The following is a 22,793-nucleotide window of genomic DNA, read 5'->3' as shown; positions in this document are numbered from 1 at the left end:
CTACTCTTAGATTTCGATTGGGTCTGTGTTTAATTGGTATGCTGTGTCATACTCAATAGGTATGCAAATATGACATTTCATAAATAAAGTTATGTATTCCTAGAAACCCAAAATTTCCTCGTCATCAGCGGAAACAGGCGTTACCTATTGTGCTGCATTGTAAGTTTTTCACCATTGCACTACGAGCTGAAAGTATTTTCTTGCGATTTACTTATCGATGTTTGATCTGACTGCTAGTAGCGCTTTCACAGAAGGGGTAAAATCGCTAGTCAGCGAGACTGGAACCACGAACCATAACAGACCCTTTTTCACAGGTGAGCACTTCACCACAGAGCTAGCGAAGAGGTACGTGTTCTGCTTTCCTCTTACGACGCCAATAGTGGCTAGAACTCGTATTCCGCTATGTGAAGGACGAAATTAGTTGTGACTTCCACGTGCAACGACTTTCCTGGGCTGAAAATCGTAAATTTACAATGTTCTGTTACACCTCAAGCGATAATAACTCAGATTATTCAATGGAAATGACAGGAAAAATCAAGTGAACTTTGAGGCTTAATTCCGTGCATACCAGGAAGTAACTTGTCGATCACAGAATTGCCAAACATACCTTTCCTTGTTGCCAAATCTCAGTTACAGTACCAGCAGGAAGAAGACGAACCGATGTGATCGTACAGCAGGCTGCGAAGGGACCATAGCTGGTGTTTCAAAGACGCAGCTGCTACGGCCTGGGATACGTAATGCGTGTGTAACTAGGTTTAGGCACTGGAGCCTAGTTACTAATAATACTCAGAACTGACAGCAAACTAAGCATCATAAATCAGTAATTTTCATTGTTGTTTTTATATTTCTTTCAGAACTGTACTCAAAACTAAGAAACTAATTCACGGATGATTTCGTGCCTTGCCAATAATAGAGCACAACAAACAAATAAAAATAAAAAGAGAATTTGTGTGTATGTGTGTGTGTGTGTGTGTGTGTGTGTGAGAGAGAGAGAGAGAGAGAGAGAGAGAGAGAGAGAGAGAGATAAAAATAAAAAAGAATGAGAGAGAGGGTAAAAAATTGTTGTAACGAAATTGAATACTGCTATGTAAAGAAATCTTTCATTAAAATGACATGTTCCACAGCATTACGAAATGTCGTGTTCATGATATATGGAACTAGTATTAATCTAATCAAATCTAATCATATCATATTGCTGAATAGCCTTGAAGGGTCATGAATTACCGAAATTTTCGCCAATATCAGTACCAAATCTAAACTTGAAAATAAAAGACGACAGTTTTTGTAATAAACCGGTACTCCTATCAAGACCCTTTCATCCCTGTTAACTAACCACGAAAGATGTTTGATATACCTCCATTCAGAAGTAACAAAGTGTGTATGCATTTAAAGATGACGGAGATACGAACACAACACGTAATCGGATTGTTAACAAAGTAAAATCAAATGTTACGTATCGGTTTTTTTTTATCAGCTGCTAGATGGTTGAATCTAAAATAAGGATACAAATGTTTGTGCCTGAGCGACAATCGAACCGCACTCCTATCGTTCTTCTTTATCGTCCACGAATATAGCATAAGTATCAATTGCTTACTCACCAACAGTAAGATGTGTAGGTGTTTGACCAGAAATTATTGGCAACACATGAACAGACATTAAAAATGCACGTTAATTTTCACTAGCAGGCCGGTGTGCACGTGATAGGGCTTGAAATGAAATTATGAATATTTTTGTATAGGATCAATATTCAGACCCACATACTTAACTTTTGGAGAAGACCTACAGAAGAAGTCTTGGGAAAAGGACGAAATGATTGAATTATACTGTTCCGAGAGATGCAGATCCTAGAAAGAGGATTCGAATCACAGTCCAGCACCAAATTTTTCAACGTCTCTAGTTCAATCAAGTACAAGTAAAATAAGAGCCCTGTTCCTTTAAATGGCTATCGGTTCATCAAATAAAATAAAATTTTCTAATGTAAGTAAGTTTACTGGCTGCAGTATTTCTGTTTACCATTACCTCCACCTATGTCCTTTCCCATCGTAAACCGGCTCTGCCCAGTTGGGAATGAAGGAAAGTGATGTTTAATGCGGATTCTGGATTATAACATCTTTCTATTGAGGTTACCAAAGGTAAAGTAAATCAGTTTTGCGACTCTTAAAAGTAAATGCCTGAACCCACGCATTGCAGTTGTGATAGTTCATCCCACCAGACCATTGTGGCCACATTTCCCAGCCCCAGGAGTGTGGTGTAATCGATGATGTGCTCAGCTTACAAAATTAGTCAAGGTGGAAAAAATGTGAGTCTATTAAATGGTAAAGTAGAAGAAAGCTTCTGACGTGGAGATTATGCTATTCTCATGTTATCAGGATGTAAAGACCCTTCTACGTATCATAGCCTCGATGTGAAGCCATTCTGAAATTTTCACTAATTCAAGAAATTTCTTAGTTCGAGAAAATCCACTGTGAAATGTGAAGTTACAAGATAATTCGATTATTACCGTCATTATTACTATCATTTTCTTCATACCGCTGCTGGAACACATGCCCTTGAAGATCATTTAAGGCCTTTTGGTCATTATAGAAGTAGTTGCCCAAGAACAAGTTCTTTCCGTGTCTACGGAATCCTTTTCATGTTAATATCAAACATCAGCAATTACTCGTAGATCACATTAAAACTAAACACGTTACTTGATAACAAAAACGCTGCCTTTCTTCATTTACTTGCACCTAGAAATGACTGTCGAATACTGCCAAAACAAAAGCCAAGGGATCTTACTGCCTTCCGAAATACGACGCTGTCTGTTCTTTCATATGATTTGGTCGACCTGACCGGTTTCAAGTTGTGTATGACAGAGAATGTTTTACCAAATCAATTGTTTTCCTTTGCAATAAACAGAAAGATTTTCATTCTAAGCTATCCAAGTCCAAAATTTTCGCAATAGTAGTTCAAATTTAATATTCGCTTCTATAATGTGGGAAAGTATTTCACAGTTGCAAAACCCGCATCCGACTCATTGTCCTTACACTTAGTCGCTGACCATAAATTCTACCTCAGAGTGACACCAGTTTAAGTAACCTAATGTAGCGAAGACTGTATGCCAGTGCTCTTAATCACTGGAAAATATACAAGCACACACTCCATAAGTACTCTGTAACAGTATTTTCTGTGTGTATGCAATGCGTACGGATTGTAGAATTTAGTGGTACTCTCTCTTCCACTTCTATATAAAATTTTCCTGACCTAAACGGGCCCTATATCATTACAGGCCCTGGGCGGTGCAACATCACTCTGACAAGAGTAATGTGCTTATACTGATAGCCTCACTGTTCGTTTTACTTGGTTTTGTAATAATTTAAATAAAACAACATGACCTTCCAGTGGGAGACATTTCGTCCCCCTTTTCCTTCTGCCCCCCCCCCCCCCCACATTGGACCATGCCGTTGGTGGGCAGGTCTGCGTACCTCAGCGATACAGATGGCCGTACCGTAGGTGCAACCGCAACGGAGGGGTATCTGTTGAGAGGACAGACAAACGTGTGGTTCCTGAAGAGGGGCAGCAGCCTTTTCAGTAGTTGCAGGGGCAACAGTATGGATGATTGACTGATCTGACCTTGTAACACTAACCAAAACGGCCTTGCTGTGCTGGTACTGCGAACGGCTGAAAGCAAGGGGAAACTACGGCCGTAATTTTTCATGAGGGCATCCAGCTTTACTGTATGGTTAAATGACGATGGCGTCCTCTTGGGTAAAATATTCCGGAGGTAAAATAGTCCCCCGTTCGTACCTCCAAGTGGGGACTACTCAAGAGGACGTCATTATGAGCAGAAAGATAACTGGCGTTCTACAGATCGGAGCGTGGAATGTCAGACCCCTTAATCGGGAAGTTAGGTTAGAAAATTTAAAAAGGGAAATGGATAGGTTAAAGTTAGATATAGTGGGAATTAGTAAAGTTCGGTGGCAGGAGGAACAAGACTTTTGGTCGGGTGAATACAGGGTTCTAAATACAAAATCAAATAGAGGTAATGCAGGAGTAGGTTTAATAATGAATAAAAAGATAGGAGTGCGGGTAAGCTACTACAAACAGCATAGTGAACACATTATTGTGGCCAAGATAGACACGAAGCCCACGCCTACTACAGTAGTACAAGTTTATATGCCAACTAGCTCTGCAGATGATGAAGAAATTGATAACATGTATGATGAGGTAAAAGAAATTATTCAGGTTGTGAAGGGAGATGAAAATTTAATAGTCATGGGTGACTGGAATTCGAGAGTAGGAAAAGGGAGAGAAGGAAACATAGTAGGTGAATATGGATTGGGGGTAAGAAATGAAAGAGGAAGCCGTCTGATAGAATTCTGCACAGAGCATAACTTAATCATAGCTAACACTTGGTTCAACACTCATAAAAGAAAGTTGTATACATGGAAGAATCATGGAGATACTGACAGGTATAAGATAGATTATATAATGGTAATACAGAGATTTAGGAACCAGGTTTTAAATTGTAAGACATTTCCAGGGGCAGATGTGGACTCTGACCAAAAGCTATTGGCTATGAACTGTAGATTAAAACTGAAGAAACTGCTAAAAGGTGGGAATTTAAGAAGATGGGACCTGAATAAACTGACTAAACCAGAGGTTGTACAGAGTTTCATGTAGAGCATAAGGGAACAATTCACAGAAATGGGGGAAAGAAAAATACAGTAGAAGAAGAATGGGTAGCTCTGAGGGATGAAGTAGTGAAGGCAGCAGAGGATCAATAAGGTAAAAAGACGAGGGCTAGTAGAAATCCTTGGGTGACAGAGAAAATATTCAATTTAATTGATGAAAGGAGCAAATATAAAAATGCAGTAAATGAAGCAGGCAAAAAGAAATACAAACGTCTAAAAAATGAGATCGACAGTAAGTGCAAAATAACTAAGCAGGGATGGCTAGAGGACAAATGTAAGGATGTAGAGGCTTATCTCACTAGGGGTTAGATAGATACTGCCTACAGGAAAATTAAAGAGACGTTTGGAGAAAAGAGAGCCACTTGTACGAATATCAAGAGCTCAGGTGGAAACCCAGTTCTAAGCAAAGAAGGAAAAGCAGAAAGGTGGAAGGAGTATATAGAGTGTCTATACAAGGGCGATGTACTTGAGGACAATATTATGGAAATGGAAGAGGATGTAGATGAAGATGAAATGGGAGATACGATACTGCGTGAAGAGTTTGACAGAGCACTGAAAGACCTGAGTCGAAACAAGGCCCCGGGGGTAGACAACATTCCATTAGAACTACTGACGGTCTTGGGAGAGCCAGTCCTGACAAAACTCTATCATATGGTGAGCACGATGTGTGTGAGACAGGTGAAATACCCTCAGACTTCAAGAAGAATATAATAATTCCAATCCCAAAGAAAGCAGGTGTTGACAGATGTGAAAATTACCGAACTATCAGTTTAGTAAGTCACGGCTGCAAAATACCAACGCGAATTCTTTACAGACGAATGGAAAAACTGGTAGAAATCGACCTCGAGAAAGATCAGTTTGGATTCCGTAGAAATGTTGGAACACGTGAGGCAATACTGACCTGACGAATTATCTTAGAAGAAAGATTAAGTAAAGGCAAACCTACGTTTCTAGCATTTGTAGACTTAGAGAAAGCTTTTGACAATGTTGGCTGGAATACTCTCTTTCAAATTCTAAAGGTGGCAGGGGTAAAATACAGGGAGCGAAAGGCTTTTTACAATTTGCACAGAAACCAGATGGCAGTTATATGAGTTGAGGAGCACGAAAGGGAAGCAGTGGTTGGGAAGGGAGTGAGACAGGGCTGTAGCCTCTCCCCGATGTTATTCAATCTGTATATTGAGCAAGCAGTAAAGGAAACAACAGAAAAATTCGGAGTTGGAATTAAAATTCATGGAGAAGAAATAAAAACTTTGGAAAGGAGGGTATAAGATGAACATCAACAAAAGCAAAACGAGGCTAATGGAATGTAGTTGAATTAAGTCGGGTGATGGTGAGGGTATTAGATTAGGTAATGAGACACTTAACGTAATAAAGGAGTTTTGCTATTTGGGGAGCAAAATAACTGATGATGGTCGAAGTAGAGAGGATATAAAATGTAGACTGGCAATGGCAAGGAAAGCGTTTATGAAGAAGAGAAATTTGTTAACATCGAGTATAGATTTAAGTGTCAGGAAGTCGCTTCTGAAAGTATTTGTATGGAGTGTAGCCATGTATGGAAGTGAAACATGGACGAAAAATACACTCCTGGAAATGGAAAAAAGAACACATTGACACCGGTGTGTCAGACCCGCCATACTTGCTCCGGACACTGCGAGAGGGCTGTACAAGCAATGATCACACGCACGGCACAGCGGACACACCAGGAACCGCGGTGTTGGCCGTCGAATGGCGCTAGCTGCGCAGCATTTGTGCACCGCCGCCGTCAGTGTCAGCCAGTTTGCCGTGGCATACGGAGCTCCATCGCAGTCTTTAACACTGGTAGCATGCCGCGACAGCGTGGACGTGAACCGTATGTGCATTTGACGGACTTTGAGCGAGGGCGTATAGTGGGCATGCGGGAGGCCGGGTGGACGTACCGCCGAATTGCTCAACACGTGGGGCGTGAGGTCTCCACAGTACATCGATGTTGTCGCCAGTGGTCGGCGGAAGGTGCACGTGCCCGTCGTCCTGGGACCGGACCGCAGCGACGCACGGATGCACGCCAAGACCGTAGGATCCTACGCAGTGCCGTAGGGGACCGCACCGCCACTTCCCAGCAAATTAGGGACACTGTTGCTCCTGGGGTATCGGCGAGGACCATTCGCAACCGTCTCCATGAAGCTGGGCTACGGTCCCGCACACCGTTAGGCCGTCTTCCGCTCACGCCCCAACATCGTGCAGCCCGCCTCCAGTGGTGTCGCGACAGGCGTGAATGGAGGGACGAATGGAGACGTGTCGTCTTCAGCGATGAGAGTCGCTTCTGCCTTGGTGCCAATGATGGTCGTATGCGTGTTTGGCGCCGTGCAGGTGAGCGCCACAATCAGGACTGCATACGACCGAGGCACACAGGGCCAACACCCGGCATCATGGTGTGGGGAGCGATCTCCTACACTGGCCGTACACCACTGGTGATCGTCGAGGGGACACTGAATAGTGCACGGTACATCCAAACCGTCATCGAACCCATCGTTCTACCATTCCTAGACCGGCAAGGGAACTTGCTGTTCCAACAGGACAATGCACGTTCGCATGTATCCCGTGCCACCCAACATGCTCTAGAAGGTGTAAGTCAACTACCCTGGCCAGCAAGATCTCCGGATCTGTCCCCCATTGAGCATGTTTGGGACTGGATGAAGCGTCGTCTCACGCGGTCTGCACGTCCAGCACGAACGCTGGTCCAACTGAGGGGCCAGGTGCAAATGGCATGGCAAGCCGTTCCACAGGACTACATCCAGCATCTCTACGATCGTCTCCATGGGAGAATAGCAGCCTGCATTGCTGCGAAAGGTGGATATACACTGTACTAGTGCCGACATTGTGTATGCTCTGTTGCCTGTGTCTATGTGCCTGTGGTTCTGTCAGTGTGATCATGTGATGTATCTGACCCCAGGAATGTGTCAATAAAGTTTCCCCTTCCTGGGACAATGAATTCACGGTGTTCTTATTTCAATTTCCATGAGTGTAGTTCGGACAAGAAGAGAATAGAAGCTTTCGAAGTGTGGTGCTACAGAAGAATGCCTGAGATTAGATGAGTAGATCACATAACTAACGAGGAGGTATTGAATAGAATTGGCGAGAAGAGGAGATTGTGGCACAACTTGACAAGAAGAAGGGACCGGTTGGTAGGACATGTTCTGAGGCAACAAGGAATCACAAATTTAGCATTGGAGGCAGCGTGGAGGGTAAAAATCGTAGAGGGAGACCAAGAGATGAATACATTAAGCAAGTTCAGAAGGATGTAGGTTGCATTAAGTACTGGGAGATGAAGAATCTTGCACAGGATAGAGTAACATGGAGAGCTGCATCAGACCAGTCTCAGGACTGAAGACCACAACAACTTTTCCTTCTGTGAAATTTGTCAGTAAGCTCTTTGCCTTCCAACCAGCGAAATGAGGCAGAGTACGCCCGGTAAAAGATTCATAAACCACGCTTTAATGCCGTTAAGACGATTTCTTTAAACATTGGCATAGCTGAAGGTGTTTAGTTTCTTCTGAAATCGTCTTAAGCAGCAACGTTCACAGATATCTCAAATAGTAAAAGCTCTTTATCTAGGTACGAAGGTTGTAAAACAAACTCCCACATTTTGTGTCAGGTTGATCTTTTCGTCTGATAGCACTGTGTAACTATTTTGTCTAAGTGGTATCACAAGTAGTGTTCCTGTAGCTGTGTGTATCATTGGTTGTAAACGAGTTTAACACCAATGGTTACAGCACTTTCAAATATTCAAAATTACTATCGACCTAAGTCTGAGTTCATCCACAACCGTCTGAGTTCATCCACAACCTGAGGCGTATTTATAATATTGAAGCTAGACTGTGTATCCCTGTCTTCCTTGAGTGGGCATTGGAATGCGTTTACACACGTATACGAGGGTACTGCCATAGGTAAGGTCTCCTAAGGGCCACGCAAGTGTCAACGCAAGTACAAACGAGAGATCCTTAATTTTAATGCCAAGTAGAACCCTCAGTGTTGGCTGCATAGTGGGAAGTTGCCGGCACGGTAGCTCAGCGTGTTCTTTCAGAGAGCCGGTTGGCCTCTGTAATAAAAAACTGAGTGGAAGGATCAACCACCGAACTTGCGACGTCCGTAACGACCAACGACCAAACACAACGATCAATAACGAACACAAAAAAAGAATGTGATAAAGAGCAAGACTGCGGATGCGAAGGTCTCAGGTTCGATCCCTCGTCAGTGCCACGATTTTTATGTGACATTTTACATTAATTTCTCCTCGGGCAGTGTTTGTTGATGTGAAAAATGCCGAGTTGCACTGTGGTCCGAAAGCCACGTTAAACCGTAGGTAAGTCAGCTCAGAGGTCGGAGGAAAGCAACAGCATACCACCTCCAACAAGATCATGCCTATTAAAGCCTTGTGCTGTTCAAACCGATCTTCCAACTGATGACCGCTTTACTTCAATATGGCTTCCAAAGTTAATGATCTTCGGGTTATTAACATTTTTGTGTTTTCATGCTGTAGTTTTGATACCAGTAAACGTAAGTAACCGGCCGAGGACTGTCACCATTCGAGCTGTTAAGGTCGTAGACGACGATGCTGTCGACCGCAGTTATATGTTGATCATGGCTATGTTTCAGTCGAATACCTCAGTGTGCCTTTCTGCGTACTTCAAGATATACTTTTATACACTTGGTAAGCATCTAAATTGATATCTGACAGAGCTGTATTTAGCAACATGAATCACATATGTTTTCCGTGCAATATATCGGACAACACGTCAGTGCAGCGAGATTTCGTTTGTGTGTTGCGCATGGTGCAAGAAATATTTGTGTTTTGCTTGCCTCTGTGTTAGGTTTCACCCCACTGAATGCGAGCAAGCTCACGAATAGACCATCAATAACTGGAATTACGCAATAATACACTTAAAATTGTATTTTTGCATTATGTATCCCGATGAAAATAACTGTAAACAGGTTAATGCCTATTTGCTTATTTATCGCGCCTCTCGATGCTTTCCTCAAAGAATAAAAATAAAAATAAAAATAAATAGGAGAGAGATAGAGAGAGAAAACAGAAATGTATTTCAAATGTCAGCTCAGTGACGCCATGTTCGTCTCGTGATGTAGAGCAAGGATAGTTGATAGGTAATATCTCGTTGTACTAGCTATATCTATGGCTACAGGGTTCTTTCTTTTCTCTCTGCAAACAACCAGAACAGAATTCAGTAACAAAGTGGTAAGAACACCTACGCAGTGTGCCAATTAAACACTCAGCCTTTCTTGGTTATTTTGTTAATCGTCTGTAATGCAGTAATCATCCTTGGTTATTGATTTGTTATTACTACCACTGTTATTGTTATTCGGCACCTCACAACAGCTTTCCTATCACTCACTGCTGCCGATGCACGTAACGAATGGATCAGGATGAATGGAATGTGGGATGTTTCGTCACGTAGAATGTACACATTTATCTTGACGTCTTGTGTTCAGGGTAATATGAAAATCTCAATAAGAGGAGACTACAGCGGGATGCCAGTGATGCAGGCAATAACACCCAATTATTTCTGTCGACTTAACACAATGTCGGTAGACAAATTGGCGTCTCACTTTATTTTGATTATAATTCTTAAGCCTCCTTGCGACCTCGTTTAATACCTCGTGGGAACAGGCATAATATTTTGGTTTTTGTACACCGAACAATAACACACAAAGATGGTAGATGGAAGGATACGAAGAAACAATCAGACTCATGGGTGTGGATTCAGTTCATCATTAGAAGACTAAACAAGAGGGAAACATGACGAAAGCAATGAATACGCTGGTTAGTATACATTATTTGTATAGATCTGAAGATGAAAAAGTGCAGATCTCCACAGTGCCCGTATCTGCACTTTTAGTTTCTGTCTTGATGGGTATAATTTTTAGGTTCTTCTCTCTGAATTTACAAATGAATTGATTTTTACATGGTACAGAATAATTAGTTAACTGTGTTTCTTACAGTTTCCATTCGCACCAACATTTTTCTACATTCTCGTGCAATTCATGGAATTCTACTTGTATGATCACAAGACTGCACGTAGATGCAATCGATTTCGAAGTGCAAAGTGTTTGTTATCTTACTTTTCGTGACAGGTGGGCAAAGTTGATTTCCAAAAACTTTTTATTGTACTGAAATAATGTTTTGTCACAAAGTAACAAGGTAATTTTTATATTTGTATATATTTGGTGGGAAACTTTAATCGTGATGGAAGATTATACACTTGAATGTTTGACACAACTGGTAGGAGAAAACGCTGCATATTAACCAAACCTCGCGCCTCCTCGCCGTATCCTCCTATGACACGAGCACGGGATTCTCCTCTTACAACGCTACAAAACTGTTCCTAGCATTGCTAAGAATTGGCAACATCGTCACAAACATTTGGCAACACCATGACAGTGCATCACTTCCGCGTATGGTACTGAATTGACTCGCTAAATTCACTTGATATTCCCTTTCCATTTGAATGATTCGTGCTATATAATCCTCATGTAAACTAAGACACTGATTCAGAAAATTAAATTTTGTGGCTAAACAAATGCTATTCTTGACATAAGTCATCATCATCATCTTGGACAGTTTCCAGCCACTGGCTGGGTCTGTCGGGAACACAAGCCTCTCCATCGTGTTCTGTCTTTCCACCATTCCCCCTCTTCCACCTTCGTCCAGTTCTCTCCTCTTCTCGTCACACATTCCTTCACTCCCTTCACCCATCTATCTCTTGGTCTTCCTCTGGGCCTCTTCCCCTCCAGTTGCAGATCAAACATCCTCTTAGGAATTCTTCCCTCATCCATTCTCTTCATGTGTCCATACCACTGCAGTCTTGATTTTTCTATCCTGTCCTGTACTGGTTCCTCCTTTAGTCTTTCCCTCACATACTCATTTCGCAATCTGTCTCGTCTTGTTACACCCAACCTGCTCCTCTGGAACTTCATTTCGCTAGCCTGTATTCTACTTTTGTCGCTTTTGTGCATTACCCATGTCTCACTTCCGTATGCCAATATGGGGACAAAGTAGGTTCGGTATATAATTCCCTTGGATTTCTGTGGCACCTCCTTGCTCCAAATAAGCCCCCTAATGCATTTGTAGAACTGCCCTGCTTTTCTGCACCTTTCATTTATTTCCATTGCGTTTCCCCCCTTACTTTCAATCACGCTTCCCAGGTACTTGAAGTTCTCTACCACTTGTAGTTTTTCCCCTCCACAAGTTATATCCACATTTGGCCTATTCGTCTTCCTTGTTGTGACAATTATTTTACTTTTCTTTGCAGAGAAATGCATTCCATATTGTGCTGCCGTTGCCTCCCATGCATCTAACTGCTCTTGCACCTCCTTCTCGCAATTTCCCCATAACATCAGGTCATCGGCAAAAAGCACTGCTTTCATTTTATGATCTCCAATTGCATCTGACACTTGCTGTAGGATTTCATCCATAACAATAATAAACAATAAAGGCGAAAGTGCACTTCCCTGTCGCAGCCCATTTTCCAGCTTGAACCATGCAGTACATTCCCTCCCCACTTTCACACAACTCTCACTTCCCTCATACATTTTTCTGACTTTTCGTGTTATCTCTTCATCTATCCCTTTTGCGTTCAGCACATCCCAGAGCTTGTCCCTACAGATACTGTCATACGCCTTCTCAATATCTAAAAAGGCCATGATTAAGTCCTTCCCGTACTCATAGTGCCTTTCCTGCAGTTGCCTTACCGCAAATATGAGGTCCGTTTATTATCTTTCACGATGCGTAATTAGGCTGAGCGACCACTACCATGATGAGAGTGGCGCGCTAGCAGCAGTGTCTCCCTAGCCCCGAAGTACCGCCCATGTCTCGCGTTGCAACGGTTCCAAGGAGTCGTCAGTTCTACCTATGGTAGGGGCCAGCGTATGCGAGATTTTTTTGTGGTTTATTTTATGGAGCTGCGAATTTCCAGAAAAATTCTGTAACGAAGTCAGAAGAAAACCTTAACACATCTAATCCTCTTGGTAGCTCGACACAGTAATTTGTGTTAATGATCATAGATCTCGGTTTTCTGACTGCCAAGCTGCTTCACAACAAAAGCGTCTCTGAAGAAATTCGAATCGACCGTCAACCATGCGAAATTCAGTATTGTTCTTCACTTAAGACTCACATGCTAGGTTGATAAGCGTCAAGGAAATGAATTGATAAGGAAATCGCAAGAAAATACTTTCAACTCATAGTGCAATGGTGAAAACCTTACAATACTGCACAACAGGTAACGCCTCTTTCAACCGCTGAAAAGCAAATTTTGGGTTTCTAGAATTACATAACTTTATTTATGAAATAAAGAGGCCAATAGAGGCACGTTTGTGTACAGATAGTTTTATTAAAACAGACTTTCGTCGTAAGATTATCGTGGGTAGTTTATTGCATTTCTTATAATACAGTGCATAATTTCGTAGGGTTTCTTTTAGTGTTGTTAAAACAAAACTAAACATGAGCGAGAAATTAATCATCAACGACATATGCAAATGCGAATAGCTGTTAAATAAGGTTTGAAGAAGAATAAAATGCCACTACCAGACGACAGCTAATGTATAAAATACTTTTCTGACTATTTTGGTACGATGCACTCTCCCCATACATAATATAAAAGCTTCGAGATGCATCTGCTACCTGGCCGTCTATTAAACCCGAAAAGAACAAAATGTCGCAGAAGTTTGCCCATTTTCCACATGCGACTATTTTGGGTTGAGAAGTGAAGGGGATTATGTTCAAAGTTCCATTAAATTGATAACTTCAGCAGACAGCAGAATTGCGTTTTAAAAAATGTAGCAGAAAATGTAATAGAAATCGCGACGTCTCAGCTACAGTGTGCGACGCTTACTGTTACGCTACTACCTGTCACGTAGCTACAGCACGTCCAGAAGAGAACAACAGTTCCTGCAGAGCTTCCGCATTCCACAGTGCTGTGAGATAATGCATATGGCCGGATCTAGACTTCTGAGAGTCAGACAGTTACAGTTTTTCTTTTGCACTGCACGACGGTTTCAATGCCGTCTAAGAAACCTAACATCCCTCGTCTCCGTGCACAGTGACCAAACGAAATTTGCAGTAGGCGAACAGATTAATCAGTAAGACGCATTTACCGTGGCTTCTAGGCATTTCCTCTAATCATGCAGGTATCGATGCAGGTATCGATGAAAAATGACAAACTGTGAACTTTGGCTGCCGATGGATCAGTGTGTGACGCTGCAGTGAAGTTTCACTGCGCAGCTGGTAGGGAGAGTAAGGAGGAGACGTGTTGCTACCAGGACAGTAGGTCTTTGAGAATTCCATTCCGTGTACTCCACTGGACACTAACTGTGCCTCGCAGACAGGCACGTGAACAAGAAGGCAGATGTCAGCGTCTCAAAGAGAGGACGTGTACTTGAGCTCAAAGAAACCTCTTCGAGTAATTGGCTCTCTCGTCATTTCAGTAGGAGCGACGCCATTATTCGACGATGTTGGCAGGAATGGGTTACCCATGACCGAACACAGAGTCAAGATGGAAGCGATCGAGCTAGAGAGACAAAACGTGAGGTTCGAGCAATTGTCAAAGGGACACTCATATCCCCGGATTCATTATCGTCGATCCGACGTGCCACCGGTGCTTCAGTGACTACAAGGACCATTCACAGGGAGCTCAGAAAGGCATCTGAGCTCACGGCACAATTTGAGCCGACTGCCACCACCTCCGTACACCAAAAAGCCCGTTTGCCGTGCTACCAGGTTACATTTGGAGCGAAATCTCTTCGAATGGAGTAGAACTGTCTTAATTGTGGAGTCCCACTTCGAAATGATCCGCGGAAATCGCGAAGGCGTGTCTGGAAACGTCCAAGAAAGCGGTGGTATACCAAACTGATTGTCGCGCACCATATGGCCCGACAACCAGCACTCTTAGTCTGTAATGCAAATTCTTTTCATAGCAGGACCGTTACTCTTGACATCTGTAACACCTCTAGAGCACAGCGGTACGTCTATGATATCCTACGCCCCATTCTGTTGCCGTACATGACGAGCCATCCCGGGCTTACATTTCAGCAAGATAATGCCCGTCGCCTCACGGCAAGAGTTTCTGCTGCTTGTCTTCGTGCACGCCAAACCCTACCTACGCCAGGTACATCACCAGATCTCTCCCCAATTGAGAATGTATGGAGTGTTGCGGGCAGGGTCCTCCAGCCAGTTCGGGGTTTTGACGATCTAACGCTCCAATTGGACAAAATTTGGCACGATATCCCTCACGAGGACATTCAACAACTCTGCCAATCAGTACAATCAGTACCAAGCCGAATAACTCCACGCATAACGTATAGAGGTGGACCAAAGAGTTGGTGACTCTTTAGATCAGTGAAGCTTCTTCTCTTCAATAAATCATCCAATTTTTCTGAAACAGTTATCATTTGTTTTTGGTATATCTACACCACATCGTCCGATTTCAGTCCAATTCAGCTAATTTCTTTATGATATGTCTTTATCTTTTTTATAAAGAAAAAAGTATACATCTAAATAAAATGACGATGTAGAGTAAGCATATACTGTATTGTGCACTACAAGGTGCAATTTTCGTCTATTACCTTTTTTTATATATAAACACCTGGGATTACTAAGACCTTCCTACAATAGCCCTATATCAGAATTTTACAAGTGAGAGATGTCTTCATAATAGTCATTCTTCTTCTTCACCATCGTTTTCCCTCTCTTATGACTAGTTTGTTTTTCCGTCGTGTTTCTTCAGTTTTTTCCCTGGCGTATTTATTCCATTTAACCCGGCAGTATGTGTCGTCCTCCACCAGTTATTTCTTTCCTGGTCTGCACAAATACAGTTTATGTACCTGCTCTTTAGTCTGCCTCTCTCTTCCAACCAGTACACAAAAACATCTGGGTATACTTCTCCTCCAGCAACTACCTACGTATGAGTAACCAAAATCCATGCAAGAGAGAGCTCAATCGTCATCAGTCACCATCCGGACGTACCAGATCCTCATCTGTCCCACTTTCAGGTTTGTAAACGCTGCATACGTCTCCATTCCTTCCAGTTTCTGTTAACTCCATTAAGCTTCGCCGCACAATACCTTTCTCAATACTGGATTGTCCCTCTAGTCCATATCTTGCAACACCTCGTTAAGTTCTCATATTTCCTCTAATAACTACATAAGTTTCACCTCTATTACATCTCTCTTAAATTTGAATCACATCATTAGACTGTATTCCAACCTTCCTTGCATCTACATATCTCGTGCAATCGCTGATGGAAATTGGAAAAGGGGTCATAACATATTTGTAGCGGAATTGCCCCCGAAACACATCGAAAGGTCGCTTGTGGAGTATAAGTGTAGAGGTAGATGATTTAGAAAAGCTTCGCATCGAGATCAGGATATCAATGCAATTAACCCGTCCTACCACTGGCAATCCACCCTACCAATCGTAGCCGCAATGGGCATCCTAAAGTAATGAAAATAAACGAGGCAATAGACTCTTAACATCTCTTTGACAACGAGACTGGGCAAGAATATGGCACAAGATTGACTATGGCCCTTTTCATAGGAACTACACTAGTTGTCTGGAGTGATTTCGGAAATCGTGGAAAGTTTGCCTCAGGATAACCGGTTGGGAAATTAAATCCCATTCTCCCCGAATGCTTATCCGCTCTCTATCGGTGCATCATTCCGCTTATTGTGACGGCTCCATGCTCATCTTTGGTGCTTTGCTTCCTAGTATGACCTGGTACAGCAAAACCGGGCCCCTTTTTGTTCTACCTATCAAATGCAGTACTTTTGTATCATTCTCCACATCTAAACCAAACCATTTACAAACGATGTATCATCGTCCTGAGTCTCCCATGATAATTTAAATTATCAGCATCCCATCACACATCTCATAATTATTTTATCGTGATCACAGTTTATTCCTAATTTTCAGCTAGCTTAATGCCGAGACTGAAGTCAGTAGCATAGCTTGTGCCTGTGTTCCTAAGACTGGACAATGTAAATGACAAAGTGTACGGAAGCAGCCTACTCACACCTTATAAAATTCACATCAGTCTTTCCACTGTGTGCCAGCCCAGTCCGCTGTAACTAGCTCTGACGTCATAAATGTTGCGCAATACTTTAAAAATCAAGTAAATAACCTGAAACGTTTCTAGCATGTCAGGAGTAATACTAAATCAATATGTGTTGAATATCGGTTCAATAACTTTAACCATTTTCGAAATTTGGATGTTTTTCTGTAAAAATCATTGGCGCAACATAAAAGAGCTAGAAACTTAAAAATTTATAATTAGATTCCTTTTGCATAATAATTTAGTAGAAACAGTATTCTGGATCTCACAAATTAAAATTTTAGTTGAAATTCATGATTTTCTGGTTTTTATCTTAAAAATTAAGGAAGCAAGATAGATTAAGTAGGCGAATAAATAAAGCTAGGATGTTTAAATTTAAGTAGAAGGGAGATCCGCTATAATCGTAAAGATGCGAGAAGCTTCAACTGAATAACTGTAAAACTATAGCGATAGCGTATCTCCAAAGGGCAATTTCAGAGTTCGTCTACTGCGTGTAGTGTAATTAAATTAATGATCTCGCCCAAAATATTTGACTTAGCCACGTCAGACTTTTATTATGATTACTTACCTGTGTGCTGATTGCGCATTTAAATTGAGAGCTTCATCAGCCATCAGCAAAGGAAGCAATGATTTATTCGATAACTTAAAGTGGTGCATTACTAGCCCAGCAGCTAGTCGGGAGAGCAGATTTGATCAGGCGTTCCCTCAGCCGTCCGCACTGCGGCTTTATATGTAAGAAAGCGGCGTGAAAGAAAAAGGCCCCAGTTCTCTCCAGACGCTGAATAGCACACCACCTGTGCCAGGAGTCGCGTCGCGTCGGTATCGTTGATATAAACAGCCTCGGATGCAGTAATAAGTTTCTCGGGATACGCATAACCATGAAATCGTTTTCGAGTGAAGTGTTAATTTTGGGATGACATTAATGATCTATCTTTAGTTTGCGTATGTCGTATTTTCACGTGCCGCTGGAGGACAGACATTCTACCATTATTAGCGTGGCGTTTGATGAACATTATCATCAAATTATGGCGAGCATTCACTTAAACATTTAATTTGAACAGTTATAGTTGCATCAGCGCATTAGACTCTGAACTGCTCTGGTAGTTGGATTGTGTGGAATCCTTTTGGTCTGTGACTTTCAGAATATAGTGAACATTTTAGAGAGAATGGTTTTTGATTATGAATCCCAGACAATCTCCAAATTCCTCAGATCTATAAGCTGTAGCTATAAATGTATTTCTCAGATGAAGTGGGCACTAGGAATTCTAATTACAGGCTTCACGTTTTGCTAATCACTTTCTGGTTGCCAATATTGTAGTTAGAGATCCAGTGTTGAGAATGGCAAACAACAGCATTAAATAAATAATAGGAACATTAACAATTATTCCACCTGCCGCCCCACAAAAGTAAAGTTCAGAAATAATGTGCGTAGCTTACAGCTAAATTCAAACAATGTCAGAAGTCGTATATTCTTACTTAATACAACTGTTGTTGTTGCTAATGCAAAATTGTTACATGTTTCCCAGAAGTCATAAACGAAATTTACTTTCCCGGTTATCAAGACCAAATTAACTTCAAAATAAAGTTAACTACAATATTCTGACAACAAACTGTTTCCTGTCTGCAGTATTTTCAGAAGCTCCTGGATGATGCAAGGGATGGAGTAATACTTTTCAGCCTTGGATCTAATCTTCGCAGCTCCGACATGCCTGAAGCTAAAACAAAAGCATTTTTCGAGACATTTTCTAAAATGAAACAAATTATTCTCTGGAAGTGGGAAACAGATGATCTGGAAGGAAAACCAGAAAACGTAAAAACTGAAAAATGGCTGCCGCAGTCGGATATAATGGGTAATAGTCTTTTGACTTTTAGTAAAAATTTCGTAAAATAATTACCTGCATATTGCAATTCAAAATTTCATTGTTTTTGTAGCTAATAGGGAATACCTTTTGCTGTTACATGGATGTTTTTTGTAATTGTCAACATTTCTCTTGGTTCGACGTAATAACTCATATATTCTGCACGATTCTGGTCTATCTAGGCTCTACTGTATATCATTTAGTTGAGCCACTATTTGAGTGTTTGAATAAACACTGTTTGATAATTCAGTTCCTGGACCTGCTAGTAGTTTTATTTATTTATTTATTTATTTCATTTCGTCAGTACTTGCATCAGAAAAGAGTGGATAATAAGCTACATCCTTGTTTAACTCCTGTATTTCCTAAATGTGTTCACGTCTTTTAATTGGTGTTTCTATGATAAAATTGATATTCCTATACAGACTCCTTATTACTAAAATTTGGTTCGGAAGATACATCTCATTTTCTACTATTTGCCAGAACATTATTCGATTTATCCTATTTATCGTCTTATCAAAATCAATAAAAGGGAGATGTGTTCCCAGATCCTTTCCTATTCTTTGTTCTGTCGTTTATATAATGGTGAAGCCATTATCCATGCGAAATCTCCCTTTCCTAAATCCAGTTTCTCTTCTCCTAATAGACAATCTGCAATACTGTTTAATCTGTTATGTATTATTTTAGTATAGATTTTGTATCGTATATCCAAGAGACTAAATTTTCTCGTAATTTTCACAGTTATTGCGATCTCCTCTTTTGACTAGATTTTTAACTAGAGCTGTCGACCAAGAAAGAGGTACGAGTATCTTACAGTTTTCCCTGCATTTACTGAGCAGACTCTAAATTCTTAACTTGCATGTTATATACCTTTATTTAACTTTTTTCACTCTATCGAATCCAGGTATCTTCCCATGTTTTACATATCGTAGTAGTGTATCTTGTTCTTGTACTGTTATAGGGTCTAATTCTGGAATCTTACTAGGTTTGTGCATAAGTTCGTAGTGTTTTTGTTTTACACGCTGGTATTTCGGTTGCTATAGGTTTACTTATGGACTGTCATTTTTATTTGTAATTCACTGCTGCTATTTGAGTTTACAAATTGTCATTTTATCGTTTGGAGCTAGTAGTTGGAGCTGTGAACGCTAGAAATGGAATGTAAAGCGGAGAAATCGGAATATTTCCGACATAATTTTTTTGTTTGAGTTCATTAGAGTGGTGACAGCAGCGAAGGCAGCCAGAAACATTTGCGCCGTGAATGAACATAATGTCATTGGACAGAGCGCTGCTGGAAAATGGTTTTCTGGTTTTACGGAGGATCGTTTTGACATTTGTGACTCTCCACGATCAGGAAGACCTTCATGGATTGATGAAGATCGTTTACACGCATTAATTCACAATGGTCGAGGTCAGTACTGGAGAAGTGGCAAATGTGGCTGAACCTTGATGATTTCACTATCGTGCGACAGTTGCATGCAGTCTGGAAGGTTCTAAAATCAGGTATACGGTTACGTATGCTCTAATTCAAAATCACAAAATTCAGCAGGTGGCCACATGTGGATCTATTCTTGCTCGTCATCAAATGGTTCAAATGGCTCTGAGCACTATGGGACTCAACTGCTGAGGTCATTAGTCCCCTAGAACTTAGAACTAGTTAAACCTAACTAACCTAAGAACATCACAAACATCCATGCCCGAGGCAGGATTCGAACCTGCGACCGTAGCGGTCTTGCGGTTCCAGACTGCAGCGCCTTTAACCGCACGGCCACTTCGGCCGGCGCTCGTCATCAATTGGCTCGTGAGCAACGCTAATCATTCCTATCCTGCATCGTTACTGGTTATGAGGAATGGTGTCTTTACGCTAATACAAGAGAGAGGAAGGAATGGCTGAGCCCAGGCAAAGCACCATCTCCCCGTAAAAGGATCTGCACTTATCGACCAAAGATAATGTTGTGCATCTGGTGGAACAACTAAGTTGTGGTGTACTACGAATTTCTTTTCCTAGAGATAACCATCACTGCTGACGTTTATTCCTAGCATCTGAGAAGTCTTTCAGCCGCAATCCAAGAACAACGACAAGGCAGAATGCATGAAGTGATGCTATTTCACTGTACAGTAGTTGGGTTGGGAAGTCATTTCGCAGCCACCTTATTCACCTGATCTTCCGCCTTCAGATTTTCACCTTTTCCGTTCTCTACCGAACAGCTTTCAAGGAACTTCCTATCCGGATGAAAATGTGCTGCGAATATGGCTCTACGTGTTCTTCGTCTCAAAACCACGTGCTTTATACAGTAGCGCAATCGAAAAGTTAAACCAGCGTTGGCAGACTTTTGTAAATAGTGAAGGAGAGTATATTATTGATGACTAAAGTCTCTGTTACGTGTGTCTGTTGTGTTTATTAAACTTACGGAGAAACTGTACGAACTTGCGCACCAATCCAACTCATCCATGGGACCTGTCTACATCTGTGTCACTCAGTCACTCATTATACCACAGCCGTTAATAATGTCTTACTTATTGTTGTTCGCGTATTAACTTTAATTTCGAAGTATCTTTTTATGGCTTATTTATGTGCTAATTTAGTTTAAATCCAATTAGTTGCCTTCCACGTACATCGTACCCTACTTCACATATAAACATTTTCCATGTTTCCTCGTGGGCCTTTACATACTTCATAAGATATATCAGTTTTATTTTGTAAACATATCTTGTATGCTTTATTCGTACTGGCGTCACTGTTTCTACGATTACTTTCAGACTCGGCTGCTGTAGCTTAGAATTAATGCGAGATATACGTTTGTGCACAGCCTTCAGCTGTCATACAACACCGACACTATTCCGTGGACGTTGTTCTCAATGCAGCGCCCGCCACTACCACTGTTCCCTGCCCCACCCTGCCGTCTACACGGTTCAAGGAGTTAACACTTCATAGGGCGGTTTAGACACTAATTACAGCGCTTCTTTCGGCAACCAAAGGGTTATGATTAGCCGGCCGCTGTGGTCGAGCGGTTCAAGGCGCTTCAGTCCGGAACCGCGCTACTGCTACGGTTGCAGGTTCGAATCCTGCCTAGGCCATGGATGTGTGTGATGCCCTTAGGTTAGTTAGGTTTAAGTCGTTCCAAATCTAGGGGACTGATGCCCTCAGATGTTAAGTCCCATAGTGCTCAGAGCCATCTGAACCATTTTGATTACGATTGGCCAATCCGCTGTTTGTGTTCGAAGTGTTAGCTGTGCTGTTATTAGCTAAGTATTTGAATGGTAAAAGTGCACTTACGACGAGGGCAGCTTTTCCGTGACGTGCAGCTGTTGGTAATGGCCCGATGAATCGTGGGAAATGAAGATTACCAATTACGAGTCAGATGTTGATAGCCAGTGAGGACGTTGTTTTTCATTTCTTTTGCTGTGTAAATAACCGTAGCTGTACAGTTAGCGGATACTTCGTTTCTCTCGTACGAATTTCAAAGAACGTTGTTCTTCATTTCATTAGCTGTGTTAATAAACGTAGCTGCATAGTTATCTGACACTTCGTTCCTCTCGTAGGAATTTAAAATTTTAGTTATGCTGTTACTACCAAGCGCGATAACAACATCTTCAAAAATCGTGACGTGTTTGGAAGCAATAGCCACATATACTTGAGAACCTACAAACTAAATATGAGAAACCGTGATTCAACTCCCGGCAGTCGTGAAAATTCAATTGTTGCATGAGTGGCTTTTCCACGGCATGATCATTTGCAATACAGCAGTGCCTTGTACCTAAATATTGCTGCTCGTTTTGTTCGCAGCGATCTAAGCTGTGCTCTTAAGTTCCTTCCTAGCCACACTTCAGAAAATATCAGCTAACTTTATCAAAAAAGCGAAATAAGTGAAGAACAACATTCCCACTGGCTGTCTACAGTTGACTCATTATTCACCGTCTTGACTTCTCTTGATTCATCACGTCGTTACCAACAGCTACGCGTCACGTAAAATCTGCAAACATCGTAAGTGCAAATTCACTTTCAATTTTTCGGGAAGTTTTGTGTAACGAAACATAAATTAAACACGCCTGCACTGTGTTCAGCATTCAGTGCCACTAATCGAAGCGACTAAACAGCAAATATTTCATTTTAAAGGCGGTACCCATTCATTCTATCCGGAACACATTTCACTGACGGTATTCGCATATGC

The 22,793-nt window shown here is 41.6% G+C and overlaps 1 protein-coding gene across 1 annotated transcript in view; it reads left to right on the top strand.

Moving 5' to 3' along the window:
• The window catches only part of LOC126100563 (UDP-glycosyltransferase UGT5-like), a 65,803-nt gene that overhangs the window by 24,716 nt on the left and 18,294 nt on the right, over positions 1-22,793 (top strand). The window contains exon 3 of the mRNA XM_049911180.1: positions 18,396-18,618. Coding sequence (XP_049767137.1) covers positions 18,396-18,618 — 223 coding nt within the window. The remainder of the gene's footprint in view (positions 1-18,395; positions 18,619-22,793) is intronic.

The sequence above is a fragment of the Schistocerca cancellata genome, chromosome 9 (assembly GCF_023864275.1).
Source record: "Schistocerca cancellata isolate TAMUIC-IGC-003103 chromosome 9, iqSchCanc2.1, whole genome shotgun sequence".
In the NCBI taxonomy this organism is placed as follows: Eukaryota; Metazoa; Arthropoda; class Insecta; order Orthoptera; family Acrididae; genus Schistocerca; species Schistocerca cancellata.
This window is presented reverse-complemented; position numbering and strand designations above follow the sequence as displayed.